The sequence below is a fragment of the Melospiza georgiana genome, chromosome 31, assembly GCF_028018845.1.
Source record: "Melospiza georgiana isolate bMelGeo1 chromosome 31, bMelGeo1.pri, whole genome shotgun sequence".
Classification (NCBI taxonomy): domain Eukaryota; kingdom Metazoa; phylum Chordata; class Aves; order Passeriformes; family Passerellidae; genus Melospiza; species Melospiza georgiana.
Genome location: NC_080460.1, coordinates 2,216,825 through 2,232,483, shown reverse-complemented (window position 1 = coordinate 2,232,483; position 15,659 = coordinate 2,216,825). Strand labels below are relative to the sequence as shown.

The window sequence follows — 15,659 nt, the reverse complement described above, 5'->3', positions numbered from 1 at the left end:
ACCCTCGGACAGCAAAGGGAACGGGCGGGACTCCAAACCCTGCTGGCCCTGGTGTCCCCGGTGTCCCCGGTGTCCCTGGTGTCCTTGGTGTCCCTGGTGTCCCTGGTGTCCCTGCTGTCCCTGCTGGCCCTGCTGGCCCTGCTGGCCCTGGTGTCCCTGGTGTCCCTGGTGTCCCTGCTGTCCCTGCTGGCCCTGCTGGCCCTGCTGGCCCTGGTGTCCCTGGTGTCCCTGCTGTCCCTGCTGGCCCTGCTGGCCCTGCTGGCCCTGCTGGCCCTGGTGGCCCTGCTGGCCCTGGTGTCCCCGGTGTCCCTGCTGGCCCTGGTGTCCCTGGTGTCCCTGCTGGCCCTGGTGTCCCCGGTGTCCCCGGTGTCCCCGGTGTCCCCGGTGTCCCCGGTGTCCTTGGTGTCCCTGGTGGCCCTGATGTCCCCGGTGTCCCTGCTGGCCCTGGGCCATCCCCAGCCCGCCCCTCCTGCGAGCAGCAGCCCCCATTCCACATCCCAGCCCGGGCTGATTATCCCCAATCCACATCCCGGGCGGCGGATAAACAAAGCGTGTCTGCAGCTCCCCCAGCTCAGCGAGCCCTCTCCGGGGCCGCTTCCATATTCCGAGAGCTTTCACACCGCCGCCAGCCCGTCATTAGAGGGTCATTTGCAGGAGCTGTCAAAGGGTGGGCCGGGGGCGCGGGGCTGACCCCCGGCAGGAGGCAAAGCACAACCTGGGGGATGCAAAATTGCAGCGTTTCGCCTTTTTTTTTTTTTTTTTTTTTTTTTTTCTGCGCGGTTTTGCTGCTCACAGAGGGTCCCAAAGCAGCAGGATTTACACCCTCAATGCCCCCCCGGGACCCCTGCCCTGTCAGGTTCTGTATCTCTGCCATCTCTGCCCCTTCCATCGGGTTCTGCATCTCATCTCTGCCATCTCTGCCCCTCCGTCACGCCTGCCTGGAATCCGGCAGAGGGTTCAAAAAGTTGTGCCGGGCCGAGGGGGAGGCAGCAGCCGTTCCCTTGGGTGGAAAAATAAAGGCCGGGATTCCAGGGCTGTAAGGAAAACATCAAAGTGCGCGGCAGTGACAATAAAGCCGGGTTCAGGCGAGGTTCTGCCCAAAGATGGGAGGGGGGATCTGATCTGAGCTCCGGCCCTGCTCCTGCCCCAATCTACATCGGCTGGGGGGATACAGGAACCCAGACGTGAGGACAATAAATGGGGACACAGCCCCAGCCCTGCCCGGGAGCCTTCAATTATATTTTGGAATGGAAGGCAAAATGCAATGCAGCTGGAGGAGGAGGGAATGCGATGGGCACGGGCACCTTGTGATTATCATCCCTGCCAGAGGACAGCGAGGGAAAAATGCTCCGATTGTCTGCCTGGCCTTTCAGTCAGCACCCAGCAGTGGAATTTCAGCGATGACACCTTTATCTGTCTGTGAAATACAAAGTTGTGTTCCGTGTCATGTACAAACAGGCGGTGTGTGTAGTTGTGATTGCGAAATGTGTGGACCTCGACAATGGGAGAGCTGTGAATTCTAATAATAACTGAGGAAAATAAAGCATGGAAAAGGGCCTTTGAACCTATCTTTTGTTTGCAATTAACCCTAGTTGATTTAGGAGCATTGGAATTAAAGTGTTAAAGATGTTGCTTTTTGCCTGCATTTAATCCATAAAAAGCTCTGCAATAATAACCTTTTGAAGGATAATTTTAGAATATTACTTGTGTCGTTGAAACTATAGCTTTGGAATATATATAAAGGAAATATGCTTATCTCATGCCTTATTAAAGCAGACAAAAACAGCTTGAGAAAGGAAGATGAACATCACCTCAAGGGTTTATGGTTTTGACCAAAGGGAAGCTGGACATCACTGTTATGAGATTTAGAGTCTCTGCAATTAAAAGGTGGACACACATCTGGGGAGCTGGACCCCACCAGATGGGATTCGTCTTTCTTCTTTTGGAAATTGGACCGTCACCATCTGGGATCCTCCTTTTGAGATACATCCTGAGAAATTAAAATCACAATAGTGTATAGAATCGTGATGCAATAATTTGGAATAAAAATTGCTGATGAGTAAAAAAAAAAAATTGGAAATAGAAACTGCTGAAAAAGCTGATAAATACACTTATAAATACCTGTAACCCTCAACTATGGGTGTGCAGTTGGAGGGAAAACTTCCCCCACTGTACCCAGCGCTGTATTGCTCACACTTTTACCATATTAAATAATAAATCGATTGCTGCTTGAATATTGGCTTAGTCAAGCTTCTCATTCATAACAATAATGCTATGAATTATTGAGATTTGAGATTTCAGGAACTGGCAGGTTCGTGCCCTGGGAAGGGCCGAGATGACTTTGGACACGTGGAAAGGAAAGAGTGAGAACAAACAGAGCCAGGGTGGCATTTGTACAAATGGTGCTTTAAAGCCTGGCCAGGGCAGGTGGCGTTTGAGGGACACGGGACACGGGGACAGCGGGCCGAGACAAAAAGGGGCTGGGATGGGAAATGCAAGGACAAAGCCAGCTTGTGCCTGGACCTCCCTGGAGCATCCCAGCTGTGCCTCAGCCACCCACGGCTGCCTCCATCCCTCCCACTGTGCTCAACGGGGCTCAGCCCCTGCCAAAAGCAGCTCCTGGGCCTGGGAGAGCAAGTGTGGGGTGAGGAGCAGAGCCTGGGGAGCAGGGATGTGCCCTGGGATGCTGAGCTTGTTATGAATGAGAAGCTTGGCTAGGCCAATATTCAAGCAGCAATCAAGTCATTAATTAATATGGTAAAGTATGAGCAATACAGCGCTGGGTGCAGTGGGGGAAGTGTTCCCTCCAACTGCACACCGATAGTTGAGGGTTACAAGTATTTATAGGGGCACTCATCAGTTTTTTTTCAGCAGTTTCTATTTCAAATCTTTTACTCATCAGCAATTCTTATTCCAAATTATTACATCACTATTCTATACACTATTGTGATTTTAATTTCTCAGGATGTATCTCGAATGAGTATTCTCAGATGGTGACAGTCCAGTTTCCAAAAGAAGAAAGACGAATCCCATCTGGTGGGGTCCAGCTCCACAGATGTGTGTCCACCTTTTAATTGCAGAGACTATAAATCTCATAACAGTGATGTCCATCTTCCCTTTGGTCAAAACCATAAACCCTTGAGGTGATGTTCATCTTCCTTTCTCAAGCTGTTTTTCTCTGCTTCAATAAGGCGTGAGATAAGCATATTTCCTTTATATAAATTCCAAAGCTATAGTTTCAAGGATACAAGTAATATTCTAAAATTATCCTTCAAAAGGTTGTTATTGCAGAGCTCTTTATGGATTAAATGCAAGCAAAAAGCAACATCTTTAACACCTTAATTCCAATGCTCCTAAATCAACCAGGGTTAATTGCAAGCAACAGATAGGTTTCAAAGGCCTTTTTCCATGCTTTATTTTCCTCAGTTATTATTAGAATTCACAGCTCTCCCATTGTCGGGGTCCACACATTTCGCAATCACACTACCTGACACGAAACACAGCTTTGCATCTCACAAGCTGCTCCTGGAAGGGCTCTGAAGGTGAAAGCATGAGGGAGATGTGCCCAAAAACGTGTGGATGAAGGATGCAGCAGCTGGGGGTGTCAGGGGGAAGGGAGGGAGTGAAGGACCAGAGCAATGGGATGCTGACACCACTTGGTCCCACACCACGGGTGGAGAGGTTCAAGGGACGGGTTTGGGACAAATTGCAGCAGAGCAGATGTGCCCTGTGCAAAGTGGAACCGAACTGATGAGCTTTTTTGAGATCAGTAAGCAAAGATTTAATAAAAGAATCCCTAAAAATAAGGAAAAGTGCTGCTGTCGGGACAACTTCTAACAAAAAAAAAAATATCTCTGAGGGACATGACATATATTTATTTGAGTAATTTTTGGTTGCCATACTGTACACTTCCAGGCTTGAATAAATATGAATAAACATGAAGCATTTAATATCTCTTATTATCATGTCGTGATTTGAGTAATTTTTGGTTGCCATACCCTACAATTCCATGCTTGAATAAATATGAATAAATATGAATAAATATGAAGTATTTAACGTCTCTTCTTACCATTTTGTGGTAACATCACCTCCTCTCCTCGGGGTTTTGGTCAGGCTCTGTGTGCCCCCAAAACCATCCCAGAGCAGATGTGCACATCCCTTCATCGCTTCAGGCTTTGGTCAGGCTCTGTGTGCCCCCATAACGATCCCAATGCACCCATGGCCCCAGGGCCTGCACCCAGCACCCAGCAGGGCCCCGGTGACACCTGGCCAGGTGTTTCACAGGCTTTCCTCCCTCCCTCTGGCACAGGCACCTGGTGCTTTGATGCTCCCCCATCTGCATAAGCTGCAGATACCGATGCAAAGCTGCCAAAGCTGCTGCCGGGACACAAAGCATTAACACCTCCAGCACGTGTTACCTCTCCTGCAGGTGGCAGGAATGGCATTTAAGGGCATTACCTGCAATACCTGGCACCCCCAAACACCAGGCAGCCACTTCTGTACCAGCACCCAAAGGCCAACTCCAACAGCCATGGCTGGCCGAGGCTGAAATCAGCTCATTTCTGCTCAAAATGCCTGGATGTGCAGGGATGGCATCTTGGGGGATCCAAAACTGCCTGGATGTGCAGCTTGGGGGATCCCAACCTGCCTGGATGTGCAGCTTGGGGGATCCAAACCTGCCTGGATGTGCAGCTTGGGGGATCCAAACCTGCCTGGATGTGCATCTTGGGGGATCCCAACCTGCATGAATGTGCAGCTTGGGGGATCCAAAACTGCCTGGATGTGCATCTTGGGGGATCCAAAACGGCCTGGATGTGCAGCTTGGGGGATCCAAACCTGCCTGGATGTGCATCTTGGGGGATCCCAAAACTGCCTGGATGTGCATCTTGGGGGATCCCAAAACTGCCTGGATGTGCAGCTTGAGGTGGAACCTTGAGGGATCCCAAAAGTGCCTGGATGTGCAGTTTGGGGTACCCCAAACCTGCCTGGATGTGCAGCTTGGGAGACCCCAAAATTACCTGGAAGGGCAGCTTGGGATGGCACCTTGAGGGATCCCAAAATGGCCTGGATGTGTAGCCCTCAGTTTGGGGGATCCCGAAAGTGCCTGGATATGCAGGTTGGGATGAAACATCAGGGGATCCCAAGTCTGTCTGGATGTGCAGCTTGGGGGATCCCAAAAGTGCCTGGATGTGCAGCTTGAGGTGGAACCTTGAGGGATCCCAAAAGTGCCTGGATGTGCAGCTTGGGGGATCCCAAAAGTGCCTGGATGTGCAGCTTGGGATGGCACCTTGGAAGATCCTAAAAGTGCCTGGATGTGCAGCTTGGGGGATCACAAACCTGTCTGGATGTGCAGCTTGAGGTGGCACCTTGAGGGATCCCAAAATGGCCTGGATGTGCACTTTGAGGGATCCCAAAAGTGCCTGGATGTGCATCTTGGGGGATCCCAAAAGTGCCTGGATGTGCAGCTTGGGATGGCACCTTAAGGGATCCCAAAAGTGCCTGAACATGCAGCTTAGGATGGCACCTTGGAAGATTCCAAAACTGCCTGGATGTGCAGCTTGAGGTGGCACCTTGAGGGATCCCAAACCTGCCTGGATATGCAGCTTGGGATGGCACCTCAGGGGATCCCAAAACTGGCATGGATGTGCAGCCCTCAGCACCTCGGGGAATCCCAAACCTTCCTGGACACGCAGCCCTCAGCTTGGGATGGCACCTGGGGGATCCCAGGGTCACCAGAATTGTGTCCCCCCCAAACCCACAGCCCTGGTGACACAGGGACACTGCCCAGACACACAGCAGAGTGGAAATTCCTCATTTTGGCTGGGCCAGCAGGAGAATCCCAGCACAAGCACAGGGATTTATTTATCCCTGCAGAGCCTGCCCAGCCTGTCAGGGCCATTTCAGTCCTCCCTGCAGTGGGGGAACTTTGGGGAATTTACATCAACACGGGGAATTTTCCTAAAACTAAAGCTGCAGCTGCGCCACAGCCCAGCAGTGCTATTTTAAACCAAAACCACCAATTTAAAATAGAAAAAAAGCCAGTCCCAGCTGCAGCAGCTCCTCTCTAAACCATCCTCAGAACCCAGATAAAGTCACACCTGAGGGCAATAAAATTTGGATTTGTTCCCATTAAGGTTTCAGAGAAAGCCTTCAATCTTATCTTGGAGAAATGCAGGTTTATCTGCAGCAATTGCTTTGTTCTGTTACTCATTATGGAGGGTTTGCATATCATAATGTCACCACCGAGCATCATTAGCAGATATTTAAATGCTATCTGCCCAAGCTGGTGGGCACAGACACTCCCTGTGGTTTTTGGGAAGTCTGAAGTTCAGGATTCTCCTCCTCTGAGGTGCTTCCACCCCCCAGCAGCAACACAGCAACGTTTTACAGACTCTGTGAGGTTGATAAATGTCCTGACCACATTTATCAAACATTACAGAGGCTAAACATGAAGATATTTGCTCTGGGGACCCAAACAGCACAATTAATTAAAATGATTTTAAATTTATTATTTTTTATTCATTACTTAAATTCACTATTATTAATATAATAATATAATCAATATTTAATTATTAGAATTAAATTATATATTTAATTATATATTTAATTATATAATTATAGAATTAATATATAAAATTATAATTTGATATATTTAAAAATATAACTTTATTATTAATTATAAATAATATAATTATTATTTAAATTTATTATTGTTAATATAATATAATTATTATTTAATTATATTATTAGAAGTAAATGATATTTAATTATATACATTTATATATAATTATATATTTATTAATATATAAAATATATATTATTATAATTAATTATAACAAATAGAATAATTATTTAAATTTATCATTGTTAATAGAATATAATTATTATTTAATTATATTATTAGAATTAAATTATATAATTAATTATATACATTTATATGTAATTAATTATATTATTAGAATTAAATTATATATTTAATTGTATACATTTATATGTAATTATATATTTAATAATATATAAAAGATATTATAATTAATTATAACAAATATAATAATTATTTAAATTTAATATTAATAATAGAACGTAATTATTATTTAATTATATTATTATAATTAAAGTATATATTTAATTACATACATTTATATATAATTATATATATTTAATAATATAGAAAATATATTATTATAATTAATTATAACTAATATAATTACTATTTAAATTTATTATTATTAATAATAAAAAATTAATTATTTCTCTGACGAAAATTCCCCTCTCAAAACCACACTGATTTTGTTTCTAACCCGCTTCCCCAAAGCTCTTCTCCCTGCCCACCACAGGATAAAAAAAGAGAAGCAAGGCTAAAGCAGCAGGGAAATTCCACCACGGAGCACAAACCCAGGCTGGCACTTGTCAGAAAAATCAGAATTACAGGGGCAAAACTGGAGGGCAGCACAGCCAGGAGCCCTCCAGGAGCCTCCAGGTGAACTGTGCCCAAACATTCCCACCTGCAGCTCAGCCAGGCTGGAACACAAATTGTGGCAGAACCTTCTGGAAGCACTCAGGGTCTCAGGTTTTGGTTGATATTTGCTGCCCCAGGATGTGCAGGGTGTCTCTGCTTCAGCCCGTGCAACTGAAGAATGAGTCTGGACTCTTCACTTTTCAGTCTTGAGGTTGTTTATTAATTCTTATCTGTAAAATTTTCTCTCTGCCCAGCCAGGATCTGCTCAGCAGGGCAGCCACAGGCACTCTGTGTTGTCCTTTTATACCACAAACTACGTGTAACATATTTACACTTAATTCCCAATACCCATCACCTGTGTCAGACAGTGCACTTCTACTCTAGACCAACCCCAAAGTGCCAACATCACTGCAGAAAATGGAGAACAACAAAAAGAAGAAGAAGAAAGGCTGGACACACCCAGATTGCTCCATCTTGTCCCCAAAATCCCCGTATCAAAAATCCTAAAATCTACATTTTCACCCTGTGGTTATTTTATTATTACACCATTCAAACCTGTGTGACTTTCACATCCTCATACAAAGCTGGCAACTTGCTCCAGGGGTCACAATCAAATCCCCAGGTGCTCTGGGCTGTGTGCCAGGGTCTCTGAGCCTCCTGGCAGGGTCCTTGGCAATTCTGGACACCCAGAGGGATGTGCTGAGTTCTGACATCAGGGCACAGTTTTTGTCTCTCTTCTGGGGCAGATTTGGCACAATAAAACACCCCCAAAGACGAGGGATGCTTGCAGCCCCAGGGAGCACCATTTAACCCCTCAGGTTGGCATGTTTTTGCTGAAATAAGGCACAAAAATCACATTTATTGCATTCATCTCCACACCAGCACGTGATTTTTATTCCTCCCTTATATTGCATTTCTGTTACAGTATTTTGTGACAGAACCTTCTGGAAGGACTTGGGACAGTTTTTGTCTCTGTTCTGGGGCAGATTTGGCACAATAAAATCCCCCCAAAGACCAGGGATGCTTGCAGCCCCAGGGAGCACCACTTAACCCCTCAGGCTGGCAGTTTCTTGCTGAAATAAGGCACAGAAATCACATTCATTGCATTCATCTCCACACCAGGAGACTCCACGGTGATTTTTATTTCTCCCTTCGATTGCATTTCCCTTACTGTTACAGTATTAAAATGATTTAACAAAAAGCATAAAACTGGAACCAAAACCAAGGTGGGGCAGAGTTTCCCCTGCAGCACCCCTGGCCTGGCCCCTGGAACAGGACAAACCCTGCTCTCCTGAGGGAATAATCTGCCTTTCCCAGAGCAGGAAGGCACTCAAGGCATGGCTGCTGGTGAGAATCCTCCAGACAAGTCCTGCTGCTTCACTGGATCACTCCAGGGCAGGTGTGTTTAGATGTCCATGTCAAACTGCTCCTCCTCACCTGCTGGGAGGGACAAAAAAAAAACCACAGGTGAGGCCCCAAAATTCCACATTAAACAGCAAAGATTGAGGTGGCTGGCAGCTGTGGGCAGTCTGGGTTTAAAAGGTGCATTCAGGCAGCAGGGTTGGTGTGAAAATCAGCTTGTGAAGCTGTGCTAAAGGTGTCACTGCTGGGGAGGGGATCTTTAAATAACGCCCTTTAAATTATCAATTCTTCCCCCCTGGATTTCCTTGTAACAACCACACTGAGGGCAGAACCCAGCCAGGCACATTTCACAGCCCTTATCCCACAGCCTGACAGCCAGGAGCTGCTCCTGAGCACAGGGATTCTCTGGCCCAGCATTTCAGGGGTGTCCCTTGAGCCATTTCAGGTCACAGCACGAGGCAGTCCCGACCCTGGAAAGGTTTTACTTGCAGCAATCACACAATGAGAGCTTTTAGATCTTTATTTTCAGAGAAAGGAGATAAATGCTTGCACTTGGTAGGTTCAGAAATAACCCCAAATAATTTTAAAAACAATTTTTCAAGGCAGCACTGGCTTGTGTTGCTGCAGCAGGGCCTCAGAGAAGTGTCCCTGTCACTAAATGGGGTCAGAAACGGGCAGGAGGAATTTCCCACTCAGGCTGATATTAAAAACCCAAGTAAATCCTGCTCTGAATTGTAACTTGAACCTCCAGCAGCTGCAGCACAGCCCAGCTCAGGGAGAGGCAGCAGCAGCTGCTCCTCTGCTCTGCACAGGGCTCCTGATCCAACAGCAGCTTCCCAAAGGCTGAATTAATGGGAATCCTATCAAATTGCACCCCAAAACTGCAAAACTCACGTTGCTGGGGATCAAACAACTCCAAAACCCTGTGACACCGAGCCCACTGAGACTTTCCAAGAAGTTTGTGGAGAATTTCCTGGGAATCTCCTGGCTCCATTGCAGCTCTGGAACTTCTAGGAACCAGCAGAGCCTCCGAAAGGCTGAATTAATGGGAATCATATTAAATTACACCTAAAACTGCAAAAGCCACAATGCTGAGGATCAAACAACTGCAAAACCCTGTGACACTGAGTCCATTGAGACTTTCCAAGAAGTTTCTGGAGAATTTCCTGGCTCCATTCCAGCTCTGGACCTTCTAGGAACCAGCAGAGCTTCCCAAATGCTGAATTAATGGGAATCCTATCAAATTACACCCCAAAACTGCAAAACTCACGTTGCTGAGGATCAAACAACTCCAAAACCTTTGCTACCCTGTGACACTGAGCCTTTCCAAGAAGCTTCTGGAGAATTTCCTGGGAATCTCCTGGCTCCATTGCAGCTCTGGAGCTTCTAGGAACCAGCAGAGCCTCCTAAAGGCGGAATTAATGGGAATCATATTAAATTACACCCCAAAACTGCAAAAGCCACATTGCTGAGGATCAAACAACTGCAAAACCCTGCGACGCTGAGCCTTTCCAAGAAGTTTCTGGAGAATCTCCTGGCTCCAAAGCAGCTCTGGCCCTTCTAGGAGCCAGCAGAGCCCCTCAGAGGCTGTCTGGGCCCTGCTGCCTGCACTCACCTGCGCTCACTTTCTCCTCACAGCTCTGCACGTGGTGGTTTTCCACCTTCAGCTCCTCCACGCTGGGGCTGGTGACTCCTGGAATGTCGGGAAGGTCGGAGGGAGGGGTTTTGGCACCGGGGGAATTGCGGCATTCCATCAGAAACTTCCTGTCATAAATAATCCTGGTACCTGGGGGGGGACAGCATTCCATCATTTTTAAATTCCCCTACAGCCCAAAACGCTCAGGGGTTGGGTATTTAAGTGGTAAATGTGATGTGATTCTGGGTCCCTGGGCTCCAAAACCCCCAGAAGCAGCAGATCCAACCCTTCCCACCTTGCCCAAGGTCACAGCAGCCCACAGAGCAAACAGAAAACTGGATTTAATTCCCACTCGTGGCCAGAAATGGGGCTGAGAGCTGCAGGTGGACAGGTGGAATTCCTGCATGGGCACCTCTCTCAGCACAGCAGCACTTTACACACACCTTGCTCAGGGTTTACACACATGGTTAATGCCCCAAAGGTGAACCAGGAACCAGCCAGCTCCAGCCTGCAGGCATGGATTTCTAGGAACAGCACTGAACACCCTGTTCCTTATAAAGGAATTTATGGAAAGTGCTCAAAAACCACAGGCAGAACAGGGATCCCCTCCAAACAGCCCACACAGCCTTAAGCCAGTGTTTGCTTCCCCTTCTGGATCAGGTGTGTCCTGCTCTGCTCCCGTTCCAGCCACAGGGAAAGGGATTTGTCCTTGTGCCCTCCCCAGAAGTGTTAACTAAAGTACACAAGTGTGGGCAAACAGCTCCTGCCACCATCTGTCCTGGCACAAGCAACTCCCTTTGGTCTGAGCACTGTAAATATCCAACAAATCCATAAAACAACACGTCCAGCAGCTGTGCTCCTGTGGAGCTCTGCCAGGGAGTTCTCAAAACACCAAAAAACTTCTCACTGGTGATTCTGAACTCCAGTTCTTTCAGGAGGAGGATCCATCCCTACGTTCAGCTGGCTGGGAGAGGGGTGTGGTATTCCTGGGAGGAGAGGACAGGGGTTGCTGGAAGTGCAGCTCTGTAGCAGAAGCAATGGGAGCTTCCACCTTCCTACAACAGAGCTCCTGAAAGGCAGGGGGATGTGGCCAGGAGGAGCAGGGCAGGACAGGACACTCTGATGGAGCAGGACGGGACACTCTGATGGAGCAGGACAGGACACTCTGATGGAGCAGGACAGGACATTCTGATGGAGCAGGACACTCTGGAGCAGGACAGGATACCCTGAGCAGGACAGGACACTCAGATGGAGGACAGGACATTCTGATGGAGCAGGACAGGACACCCAGATGGAACAGGACAGGACATTCAGATGGAGAACAGGACACTCAGATGGAGCAGGAGAGGACACTCTGGGCAGGACAGGACACCCAGATGGGAAGGGACACCCAGCTGGAGTAGGACAGGACACCCTGAGCAGGACAGGACACTCAGATGGAGCAGGACAGCCTGGGCAGGACAAGACACCCAGATGGAGCAGGACAGGAGACCCTGATAGAGCAGGACAGGACAGGACAGGACACCCAGATGGAGCAGGACAGGACACTCAGATGGAGCACGACAGGACACCCAGATGGAACAGGATAGGACACTCAGATGAAGCAGGACAGGACAGGACACCCAGATGGAGCAGGACAGGACAGGACAGGACACCCAGATGGAGCAGGACAGGAGACCCAGCCCAGGCTGTCACCAAGAGGCTCCTGCACCCACCCACACCCCCATTCCCCACAGCTCTGGGTGCTGCCAGGGTGTGTTTAGCAGCAAAACCCACACTCCACGGGATGCTGTGCCCCCCGAGAGCCCCGCAGGACAGACACACAGCCCCGCGGGTCTGTCCCCCAGCAGCTCTGAGCCCCTTCTCCCTTCAGCACCACAGCAGGGCTGGGCAGCACGGTGTCCCCAACACGGTGTCCCCAACAGGGACAGCCCCGGGCACTGCCAGGTGGGCACACACAAACCCAGCCCAGCTTCTCCTCCTGCTGCAAACACGCAGGAGACAAAGGGCTGCCAGCCCCGGAGGGCTCATTACTGCACACGCTGCTAATTGCCCATTTAATTTCTGCCGTGCTGATTGCTCATCTCGTTTCCTTTTTGCTGTGCTAATTGCTCATCTCATTTCTGCTGTGCTAATTGCTCATTTCATTTCATTTCATTTCATTTCATTTCATTTCATTTCATTTCATTTCATTTCTGCTGCATTACTCAGGGTTGGGGAAGGCTCCCACAGGTGCTGCTGGAGCCTTCAGCAATTCGCTGCTTCCAGAGGAGGGAAAACACGTCCAAAACAGCCCCAAACACGACCAGAACAACCCCAAACACGACCAGAACAACCCCAAACCCGACCAGAACAACCCCAAACCCGACCAGAACAACCCCAAACACGACCAGAACAACCCCAAACACGACCAACACCACCCCAAACTCGGCCAAAACAACCCCAAACACGACCAAAACAACCCCAAACCCGGCCAAAACCACCCCAAACACGACCAAAACAACCCCAAACCCGGCCAAAACCACCCCAAACACGACCAGAACCACCCCAAACCCGACCAGAACCACTCCAAACATAACCAGAACAACCCCAAACCCGACCAGAACCACCCCAAACCCGGCCAAAACCACCCCAAAACCGACCAAAACCACCCCAAACGCGGCTGTTCTGCACACGTGAATCAGCAGTGTCACTTCCCCTTCTCCCCTTGCCATTTAACCCCTCGAATCCTGCGGGACAACAAGCCCTCCATGCCCTCCCCAAGGTTTGTTTTTCTGCCTTCACCATTCCTGGTGCTACACCCGCCTGGATAGGGAGGCAAAGGGGAGATTCTACAAGGTGTGGGGGAAAAAAAAATCACCCCAAAATCACCCCAAAACCCGGCTTGGGGGGCAGCAGAGACGGCTGGAATCCCCTACACCGACCTTGTGCCACCACCTGGAGCTGGGGCTGCTTCTCTGGGGGCCAAAGTGGCAAAAACGGAGGGATGGGGGACACAAAACTGGCAAAAAATGGAGGGATGGGGACACAAAACTGTCAAGGAGGGATGGGGACACAAAACTGGCAAAAAATGGAGGGATGGGGACACAAAACTGGCAAAAAATGGAGGGATGGGGACACAAAACTGGCAAAAATTGAGGGATAGGGACACAAAACTGGCAAAAATGGAGGGATAGGGACACAAAACTGCCAAGGAAAGATGGGGACACACAAGTGCCAAGGAGAGATGGTGACACTGAACTTCTCTGATAGAGGAACCCTTGGCAAAATCAGTTTATTACTCTTGGGGACACAAAAGCTCTCTGATAGAGGAACCCTGGGCATAATCAGTTTATTATTTTACTTAAGGACAAGTCCCTACAGGAGGTTCCTCTCCTGGCCAGCAAAGAGGGAAGGAGCCCATGGCGCGTTTGCAGCTCCAGAATTCGGAGCAGTGTGGGGTTAGAAATAAAGAAATAAAAAAAAGAAAGAAATAAAGAAAAAAAGCCCCCAGGCTTTGCTGGCTGCCAGGGAAAACAGCAAATATTGGAGATTACAATTAATCAGTAACCACGCGGAGGCCAAAGCTGCTCCCTGCGAGGTTCCCCCAAACCCGCACCGAGCCCCGGTACCGGGCGGGAGCTCCCGGTTCCTATCCCGGGACAGGACGGGAGCGCTCCCTGCCCCTTTGCTGGAACCGAGCCCTCCCTCCCGCGCTGTCCCGGCGCTCACCGCCCGGCGTGGTCCCGAACACGGTGCCCCCCGGTGTGGTGCTGTAGTCGCCGGGCGGCAGCGGGGCCCCGTCGGGCAGGGCGAGGCATTTCCCGGGGCCCGGGATGTCACGGCTGGGCGTCTGCCCGTGGCAGCAGCGGCCCGACATGACCGGACCGGGACGGGACGGGACCGCGACAGGGACCGGGAGCGGCACCAGCGCTGCCGCCGCCCGCCCGCCGCTTCCGGCCCGGGCCACGCCCCTTCCGCCGCGGGAACGGGAACGGGAACGGCACCGGGCGGGGCGCGGGGTGGGCGGGGCCTACACTGGGAGTGGGCGTGGTTTAATGGGAAAAGGCGGGGTTATGCTAATGAAGCGTCCCAATACGGGGGCGGGGCTTAGCCTGGACGGGGTGGGGCTTAGCGCTAAATGGGCGGGGTCTGGGCGGGACCCCCTTTTTCTCCCAATTTTTCCATTTTTTTCCCTTTTTCTCCCCCTTTATCCTCCCTACCCCTTTCCCTCCCCTTTTTTCCCATTTTCTCCCCTTTTTCTCCCCTCCTCCTTCCCTTTTCCCTCCTTTCCCCCCTTTTCTCACATTTTGTCCCATTTCTCCCCCTTATCTCCCGTTTTCTCCCACTTTCTCCCTTTTCCTCCATTTTTCCCCTCCTTTTCCTACCTTCTCCTTCATTTTCCCCCCCTTTTTCTCCCACTTTCTCCCCTTTTCTCCCGTTTCCTCCCATTTCCTCCCATTTCTCCCCTTTCCTCCCCCTTTTCCTCCCATTTCCCCCCTTTTTCTCCCCTTTCCCCCCCATTTCTCCCCTTTCCTCCCTTTTTCTCCCATCTCCTCCCCCTTTTCTCCCACTTTCTCACTTTTTCTCCTCTTTCCTCCCCTTTCCTCCCTTTTTCTCCCATTTCTCCCCTTTTCCTCTCCTTTTCCCCCCTTCCCCCCCCATTTCCCCCTTCTCCTCCCCATTTCTCCCCATTTCTCTCATTTTTCCCCCAATTTTTCCCTTTTTCTCCCCATTTCCCCCCCCAGGCATCCCCACCCTGTGCCCCCCGTTGGCTCCGTTGCCGTGGCCGCTCTGGGCGGTCCGGGGCTGCCCTGGGGACAGACAGATGCCAGCCCGGCTGTCCCCGTCCCAAATGGCTCTGCCTCCCCCCGGGGACCGGCGACAAACGCGGAGGGAGCCGGGGACGGCCACACACGCCGTGTCCCCGGGGATGCCCCGCTGGGAAACGGGGTTTGCGTCAATATTTTATTAAATGAAAGATTTGAAGAGTGCGGTGGGAGAGGCGCAGGTGTTTTCGGGGTCCCCAGGATGACGGAGGAGTTGAGAATCTGGCTCCGTGTTCTTAGAAGGCTGATTAATAGTTTTATGATATTTATATTATATTATATTATATTATATTATATTATATTATATTATATTATATTATATTATATTATATTATATTATATTATATTGCATTATATTATATTGTACTATATTGTATTATATTATATTATATTA

At 49.3% G+C, this 15,659-nt stretch overlaps 1 protein-coding gene across 2 annotated transcripts; it reads right to left on the bottom strand.

Annotated features, from left to right (window-relative positions):
• Positions 1–8,324: 8,324 nt before the first annotated feature.
• EIF4EBP1 (eukaryotic translation initiation factor 4E binding protein 1) lies at positions 8,325–14,382 on the bottom strand. 2 transcript variants are annotated; one of them, XM_058042405.1, is made up of 3 exons: positions 14,169–14,382; positions 10,437–10,607; positions 8,325–8,899 (listed from the first exon to the last, which is right to left on the bottom strand). In XM_058042405.1, the coding sequence occupies exons 1-3, from the start codon at positions 14,314–14,316 to the stop codon at positions 8,865–8,867; spliced, it is 354 nt and encodes a 117-aa protein (XP_057898388.1). In that variant the 5' UTR covers positions 14,317–14,382; the 3' UTR covers positions 8,325–8,864. The 2 variants fall into 2 exon arrangements, with proteins under 2 accessions (XP_057898388.1, XP_057898389.1); XM_058042406.1 differs by having other exon boundaries at positions 8,325–8,896.
• Positions 14,383–15,659: the final 1,277 nt, after the last annotated feature.

Excerpts from the sequence above, each read along its gene's own strand:
- EIF4EBP1 (XM_058042405.1), bottom strand. The coding sequence starts at position 14,316 with ATGTCGGGCCGCTGCTGCCACGGGCAGACGCCCAGCCGTGACATCCCG. Across the intron at positions 10,608-14,168 it reads GTTCGGGACCACGCCGGGCG|GTACCAGGATTATTTATGAC; the intron begins GTGAGCGCCGGG and ends GTCCCCCCCCAG. Across the intron at positions 8,900-10,436 it reads TGAGGAGAAAGTGAGCGCAG|CAGGTGAGGAGGAGCAGTTT; the intron begins GTGAGTGCAGGC and ends TGTCCCTCCCAG.